At 39.1% G+C, this 8,500-nt stretch overlaps 1 protein-coding gene across 44 annotated transcripts in view; it reads left to right on the top strand.

The window, feature by feature from the left end:
• Positions 1-8,500, top strand: part of SORBS2 (sorbin and SH3 domain containing 2) — a 181,925-nt gene that overhangs the window by 113,476 nt on the left and 59,949 nt on the right. For 29 of the 44 annotated variants that reach the window (XM_033161252.1, XM_033161256.1, XM_033161261.1 and 26 more), the window contains one exon: positions 5,337-5,825. The exons of 10 other annotated variants lie outside the window; for them this stretch is intronic. In XM_033161252.1, coding sequence (XP_033017143.1) covers positions 5,337-5,825 — 489 coding nt within the window. The remainder of the gene's footprint in view (positions 1-5,336; positions 5,826-8,500) is intronic. 5 more of the 44 variants (XM_033161269.1, XM_033161270.1, XM_033161276.1 and 2 more) reach the window with 1 other exon arrangement.

Here is an 8,500-nt window from a genome sequence, read left to right on the forward strand (position 1 = left end):
GAGTAAAAATGGCACATTGGGGGGGAGGCACACAATTCAAAAAGCAAGCGGGGATGTTATTACTTGAATCGCCTGGAGACTTGCATTCCAGTAAGGAGCTACTTTTAGTAGCCTCCAAATGCTACCAGCTTTTGTAAAAACATTTCTTTTGGCAATCTCTTGGTAAAACAGAAACCAAGGCCCAGCTTATGTTTCTCCAGGAAAACAGGAAAGAAGCATTTTTGCTTTCCTGCTTTTATTATATGGTGGATGGCCTGTGGATTTCACTGCAGGCTCACTTTATGGAAGCAGTATGAGCCACTCACATTTATTGCTTCCGTTTTTAGTATGAATCCGCCATTTTGGTAGAAAGCTGGGTTGGGATTTTCAACACTGGGCCAAAGCATTCAGGAAATGCATATCATAAGTATATCACGTCTCCATGAAATAAAGGCACCTTGCAATTTCTGATTAAAAATATTGTTTTAGTAGTACATTAAGGCCAAATCCACCAATAAATTTTTAGTAAAGCTCTCACTTATTTTGGTGGGGAACTCATGGGAGAAATTACTGGTGAATTCCATCCTATATCAGTAAAATAAAATGAGTCTGTCAGGTTCATCTGTCCAATCATTTACTTTGCCACAATTAAACCATAGGTATCCCATTTAAAGCTCTCATTAGGTATCTGAAATTTTTACATATTGGTTTGGGTCAGTTATTGTAATGGCGGCCAGGGTCAGTCCTGCTGTTAGGAAGAATGAAGCATCTGCCTAAGGCAGCTGGTTTTGGGTGTCATGAAAGGGAAGCAATTTGTTATTTTCATTTATTATTGTATTGTTACTGAAAAAGTGAGGTACTGTGGCAATTCCTGTCTCTATGGTCTGACTAGTCTTGAATATAGTGCACCCTGACTGGGAGTGGGTTGCAATTTTCTGTACTGCCTCAGGCACAAAAATGTTCACAGGTGTTATGAGTAAGGTATGCAATAATTTGGTAGGGAAATGTGGATTTATTTCAGCAACGAGGTTAGACACTTTACAGAAAGTTTGAAGTGTCAGTAGAAGAAAAATACGGAATTGAATTAGTTTCCTTATAGGGAAATGGCGAATATAAGACCTGTTGTATACGTCTCAGTAAAAAGCAAAATGTATTTCAAACTTCCAGTTTTGAGAGAAGTTATAGGACATGTAAACTGAATCCTAATGACAAGTATGTTCATGGTTCTAGGTGAGTGCCCAGACAAAGGTGAGAGAGCATGTGGAAAGGGTCCTGTGTAGTCATTCCTGCACTTAGAATGTGTGCTTACTCCTGCACTAAGAAGTGTGTGAACAGCATGAAGATTCCTGGTGAATATGCATATGTTAGAGTGCTTATGTTTAAGGGAAACCACTAGTGCAGATGCTGCAGTATACTTGCATGCAGAGGTGTGTCATTGAGATAGTGTTGTTTCTTTTAGATTGTAAAATGTGTATTGTTGTCTTGACGCAAGATGCCTGGATTTGTATTTATGTATTTTGGGAACTAGATCCCTTTCTCATCTGTAGGAGGGTGGAAAATACACACAATCTTCACATTGTGTAGGAAGAGCTCGCCATAGCCACCAATATTGTAGTGGAACGTATTGGAAAGATGAGCCAAGTAGTTTCGTATTAGCATTAAGATGTAAACATTCCAGCAAAAGAATAGTTAAAGAATATTGTGAAATTATGTGTTACCATTTACTAGATCATGGATGATTGTCCTACATGTCCAAAAGAGGTTGTGCTTAGGAAAGTGCAGAAGATCGAAGATTTTTTAAAAAGAAAAGGGAAGCTTGGTTTTTCAAAACACAGAAGGCAGCTGTTGGTGCTGTTTTTTTGTATTATCAGAAGTTTACAGACATAAACAAGGGACCCAAAGGAATACAGGTGTTCATAAAACTAGACTAGTTCCGTGAATTGAAGACTGAAAATTGGAAAAAAAACCTTTTACACCTAACTTTAAGCAACCAAATTTTAAAAAGTTGAGCATGACCCTCTTAACAATTAAAGCAAGAGGTATTTTTACCCAAGTGTGTGTGTCTGTGTGTGTGTGTGTTAAAATCTGAGTTCTGTGTGCTATCTTTTCTTATGTATTAACAACAATCAGTTCACTTTTTCATCTTAGATTCTTAATCGTGTCTTGTTCCTTTGAAGCAAGGCCAGCAATCTGGTGTCGTTATCATGCACCCATTCACGAACCTCTTATTAAAATCTGAAATTGTCCACAATGCTTATAATATACCTGTATCTACATACTTAATGTTAATTGCCTATATAAGCAATCTGGGAGATATATCTCAGTGCAGAGATTTGTAATAAGCACATTGTGCTTATCTAAGGCCACTGTCCAAAAATCTAAGAGTAGTCACGTGTTTGGATTCAAGTTTTTTGAGGGGAATTTCCATTTCACAAATAGTGGTCTCATGATCATGTTATTTTTTTTTTTGACATGGAAAAATCACAGCAAAGTGACTTTTATCTTGCATTCTTACATGGTGATAATTCCTTATGAATATGCCCCTTGTTCCCTATATCCTAGAAAACAACGTTAAAGAGCTGTAGGGTATCGGTTTTCACCATGTTATGAGGAATTGATAAGGAATTTTTACAATAGATAAGTTCTTGTGGTGCTTTACAACTACTTTTCTAAAAAATGTAGCATATGAGAGAACACTCACTTCTTATCAGACTGATTTTTTTTTATTGGAGAATGATTGCAAATCAATACACAGTGTATATATACTTCCTGTGGAATTCAGGTGCATACAGAAGAAGTTTAAACAAGTGATGGTAGGAAACAGCATGCAAGACCTTTCTGGGAAGGATCAGCAGCAGGTCAAGGTCAGGTCAAAGTCTGAGCAATGAATATCTAGAAAGGAAGATTGGGGCAAAACCAGTCTTGCCTTGCATGGGGCCAGTGTGTTGGACCAGTTGTCTTCCACCAATTGCAGCCTCCAGTCATGGGTCCTTGGCCATGGGAGTGCAATGATATGGTTTTAATCGTATTATTTTATCACTGATATGCTTACCGCCCTGTCTACAGTACATTAAAAGAAAAGAAAGTATGAAGAAACCTAAGCTTATGTGTTGTATCCAATACTATTGTTCTGCTTGCGGAACAGAACTGTTCCCTCCCTCAACCCACCTACTGTCCCTGCAAACCCTCAATATTTGTCAACTTCACATTTACCTGTTTCCATTGTAAGATATTTCTTATTTGAGAGTGTGCTATCTGGAATTCCATGACTTCCATATACATTGCTCTCAGTTCCCGGGTCTCATACTCACAATTGAATGTGCGAATAAATCCCTGTTGTTTTCTAAACTCTGCATATTCAGTGGACAATTTCTCAGCTTGAAAAGTAAATTTCACTTCATAGAGGAAACATGGCTTTAGATCATGCTCACTGTTCACTCATTCATTTTATTTGTATGCTGCTTTTTCACACACACACAAAAGCCATGCTCAAAGTGGCTTACAACAAAGTAAACAAAGTAAACATTTCAAACGCTACAAAAACTGTTTCATAATAGCACAGCAAAACAATAGCAACTATCATTAAAAGGTACCCCTGACCGTTAGGTCCAATCGCGGACAACTCTGGGGTTGCGTGCTCATCTCGCTCTATACGCCGAGGGAGCTGGCGTTTGTCCGCAGACAGCTTCTGGGTCATGTGGCAGCATGACTAAGCCGCTTGTGGCGAAAATGCCGTTTACCTTCCCGCCGGAGCTGTACCTATTTATCTACTTGCACTTGACATGCTTTTGAACTGCTAGGTGGGCAGGAGCTGGGACCGAAATTCAGAGCTATAAATATAACAAGATTACTTAAACAACATGCAGCATCCAAAAGAAAAAATAACAAGGGAGCTTCACAGTTTCACCTTAATCCAAGAAACACCATTCCCATGATGTTCTTCAGTCCCTTCCCTGCAGAAGCTTCTTATAGTGGGGAAGCTGGGAACACCCCTCCCATTATGTTCCTGTTGACACTGTTGCAGATTTTATAAATTTATTTATTTGTTTATATTTAAAATATGTTGCTATATTAACTGCTTAGGAACATCAAGTTTCCTCTGAGTTGTCTACCCAGCTGCCTTCAAGGTTGTATATTAACTTTCTGTGTACATTTTGAGTAGCAATGGTGATTACATCAGTCTTGGGTTTTTACCTAGTGAGCATTTTCCATGGTAGCTTCACTTCCCAACCCCACTCGCTCTTTGTTTTCTAGGAGTATCAGTGCTATTTAGGTACCATTATTTTGCCTTCATTCTTAAAAAGTTTCCTCATTTTTAGTCAATCAGCTCAGGGTCATCAGTCTGCTGGCTTGTGAATTCTAGACTTTACTTTTTTTAAAAAAAAAAAAAAGTTCAACCTGCAGCACAGGCATTTGCAAATTTGAAGGTGTGATTTCTTTTAATTGTAAATAAAAGTTGTACAAGAGAACTTCCTGTTAAAGTGTACTGAAGTCCAGGTTTTAGGTCATTTTAGGTCATTTCAGGTGACTGGTTTATTGAGTGCTACTGAGTGTTGATCCCAATTTGTTTATAGGGGAAACGGACAATGCTGGCTATCTATGCATTCTGATTTGTTTTTGTTTTTAGGGAGGCTATATATTGTTACCTTAAGCAAATGTTACCCCACGCTTTCAAGTGCATTTCTCTATCACTTCCCTTATTGGGAAAAGTCAGGCTTTGGCGTAAAATGGGTTTGTTGCACGTGGTGCATGGATATTTGGGCAGGTGGGCAGGGATACTTATGAAATGGGGCATAACCAGGATTCGGTCCTGCTTTCACTTCATTGTGTTTCTATGTATAGTGTGTGAAAGCGGCTAATATTGTGATACATTTTACCATTGGCTTAGAAGGTATGATACGTCAGCTGCCTATTCCTAAAATGAGACACTTTGGTTACTACTATGGAAATAGTGATATGGCTGAGAATTAAGCTTACTATTGGCCCAAAGGGCAATTCCAATTTTGTATATGGGAAGAAAAACCTTTTAAGGTTTGTGGCAGATAAACAGGCAGAACACTATCTGAACCAAACGTAAATTTAAATCTTGGAAATGAACATCAAAGCTTATTCCAACACACTGTAGTTTCTGGCATTGCTTCCCATTAATACTTGACAAATTCACTTACTGTGTTTCCTTTTGTAATAGTTTGTTTATTTCCTAATCTATTTGACTGTGCACTTCCTAAGACTGCTAGAAAACACATGTGTGGGTTTTCTGATTTCTGACAACTTTTGTACACAACAAAAGTGTAAGGAAAAGAGTAATAAAAAAAATAGTAATATGTTTATTTGTTCTTTTGTTTCTCAAAACTCAGCTTGGAAACCAGAAAGTAACTGCCAATGTGATGGAGGTAAATGCTTCACAGACACACAGACAAACTTCAGCAGAAGCTTCGCCACTGCCTCCTTCACCACCTCCTTCATTGGTATCGATTAACAGACCCTCTCTCTCACCCGAAAGTGGCACCCACCCCGTAACATCATTTATTTTGCCAACACAGGATGATTTTTGGCCGTCACGCTTGTATAGAACCCTGGCCCTTTCACGTTTTTCATACGCATACCCTTTCCTAGCTCCTGACAGTACTATCCACAGGACTGAAACGGCCTCTGTTATGACCGACTCAGCCATGAGTGAGTACTCCTCTCGCCCGGTGAGCGAGTCCTCCACTGCCATTCTAGATGATCTCCAGAGCTGTAACTATGATACTACTGACTGTTCTGAAACACCTTCCCCAACCTTGAGCCAGATGTCTGCTGTGTCAGATGCCACCACCTTAACCACCACTGCTGCCAGCGCTCATGTAATTATCCTTCCTCTTTCCTCCTCCCATTTTGTTCAACCAGGCTATCAAAGTGGAAAAGAGATGATCCTTGTTCTTGTCCCTTTTACTCGATGAGCATGCTGGAAATGGCCTACTCAGGTTCTATAACTTTCCTTAACGGGAAAATTTCAAACTCGCTACATGTAAATGCAATCTAAATTTGCTGGTCAATAATCCCAATACTCTGGAGTAGTGATGCTTCCTGTGATAGATGTGATGGTAGCTTCCTTGGATAATTAGTCAGAAACCTGAAGTGCTCCTGAATCACTTGCTACATAAAAAGTAGTGTTTGGAATACTCTTCCCCAGGGAAGTATCAGCTCTTAGATAAATATTTATTATCCTCATTTTACCAGGCCTTAAAAAAACTGAACATTATTTTATCTGCTGCACTGCTTTTTAATTATATTGTGTTTAATAATTATTGTTTTATTCTGGATTTTAGAAAATACATAAGAGTATTACTTTAGATTTTAAAAAATTTATAACAGTACAGATAATTAAAGTATTCATAGTTAAGGCTGAGGTATAATAGTATTTTTTACAAGACCTGTTTTAATTTTAACCTTCTATCTAGAAGTTCTGATCCATCAATTTAGAGGCAGGTTGTGGAGACAGGTAGGTTTGTGTGTGGTGAACAAGAAGCACAAGTCACCTGTGTTCCTTGTTTCTCCAAAACATCCTCTCCTCCCATTTGGATCTTTCCTACCTAAGAAATGCACAAGCAGCCTATCGGTGTGCATGGATAATAATAGTTACCACTCTGGGCAACTTCCAACAAAATATTAAAATATAATAGTCTATTATACATTAAAAGCTTCCCTAAACAGGGCTGCCTTCCGATGTCTTCTAAAAGTCTGGTAGTTGTTTTTCTCTTTGACATCTGATGGGATGGCATTCCACAGGGCAGGTGCCACTACCGAGAAGGCCCTCTGTCTGGTTCCCTGTAACTTGGCTTCTCGTAGTGAGGGAACCGCCAGAAGGCCCTCAGCACTGGACCTCAGTGTCTGGGCAGGACGATGGGGGTGCAGACCCTCCTTCAGGTATACTGGGCCGAGGCCGTTTAGGGCTTTAAGGTCAGCACCAACACTTTGAATTGTGCTCGGAAACATACTGGGAGCCAATGTAGGTCTTTCAAGACCGGTGTTTTGTGGTCTCGGCGGCCACTCCCAGTCACCAGTCTAGCTGTCGCATTCCCCCCCCCCCCAAGTGTAAGAATTGTAGAAGTTGTCTTTTGGTTGTAATGGTGGTGCAATGAAACAGGAAGCACAAGACACACACAGTTCATGTTGGAACAAAGCAGCTCACAGTACCGAGGGCAAAGTACTTTGCACATTCTTGGAGATGCTGTCTCATTTTATCACTGTTCCTTATGTTCCAGTGCCAAGCACAACAGACTCTGTGGGGATTTGCTCTGGAAAACTCTTGCTCAAATTAAGCCCTGAACAAATCTTGTAATGGTTATTCTTCAGTCTCACTGTGCTAAAAAGGAAGTGACATTTGGAATATAGGCAGAACTATCTTAAGATGTTAGATAAATGCACATGCAGATAGAATGCTCAAACAGAATGTTAGTACAAGCTACAAACCTGTCGGATACTGAGCGACCACTATGATGTATGATGTATGCCTCAAACATGGATTTTAAGGTGTTTGATTAGTACAGCACTTAACCCAACATTATCTTCCATTAGCAGTGATCACTGACTGCATGAGTTCGCTTCTGATTTTCGCTTTTTCTCCAACTAACATTTCCCCTCTTACGCATTCTTGTCTTACAGGAATAAAACTATGGATATTCTGACATTCACTTGCTACAAAATGTATTGTTTCTTTTCTTTTCCAGGAATGCATTTTCTTTATTCTTAAGTCACTTCCCTTCAACTGTTTAACACACATGTCCTTATGTATAACTCAAAAGTCTTAATACATGTGATATATACATATATGCGTTAAAATCAGCAACTTGCTTAGTTCATCTCAAATGAAGCATCCTATAGATACAGGTCACACTCTTAAAACAAGCTAGAATATGCCTAATATTTTATAGGTCACGGTATTACAAGATAATACAACAGTAGATTCTAAAAGACTTTTCTGAATGAAAAGCCGTTTTAATCCAGTATCATGCTATAAGGGTTAACGTGACAAATGTAAATGGAATCTTTGGTATACTTAACCGGAATGCTTGAACTCAGTGAGATTTTAATCCAAGTAAATGGGTACAAGGTTAGAAAGTTTGCATGACTTCAGGCATGGCATGTGACCTGCTTGCTACACGTAAGGTTACAAGTCAACCAGAAGTGCTAAGGAAAAGCAAGTTGGTGTATCACACAAAGTAAGGTTTCCTCATCTGTAGCCATTGGTTTCTAAGGCTGCAATCCCACACACACTTACAAATGAGCCAAACCCCATTGAAGTCAATGGGGTTGATTTCTGAGTAGACAAGCACTAAAAAAAGGTTTTCAGTGCTACTCATTATTCTGATTTTATAAAGCAGCATGTTAAGTGGTTTGAAAAACAGCAGCTGTGTGATCTCAATAAATCAAAGCATGCCTAAATAATGGCAATGACTTATTCCCCCCCCCAAAAAAAAGGCAAGATGTTTGACAGAATTCATTGCCTAGGATGTTAACCACATAACAATGGATAACT

This window comes from Lacerta agilis, chromosome 9 (assembly GCF_009819535.1).
Source record: "Lacerta agilis isolate rLacAgi1 chromosome 9, rLacAgi1.pri, whole genome shotgun sequence".
Taxonomy (NCBI): Eukaryota; Metazoa; Chordata; class Lepidosauria; order Squamata; family Lacertidae; genus Lacerta; species Lacerta agilis.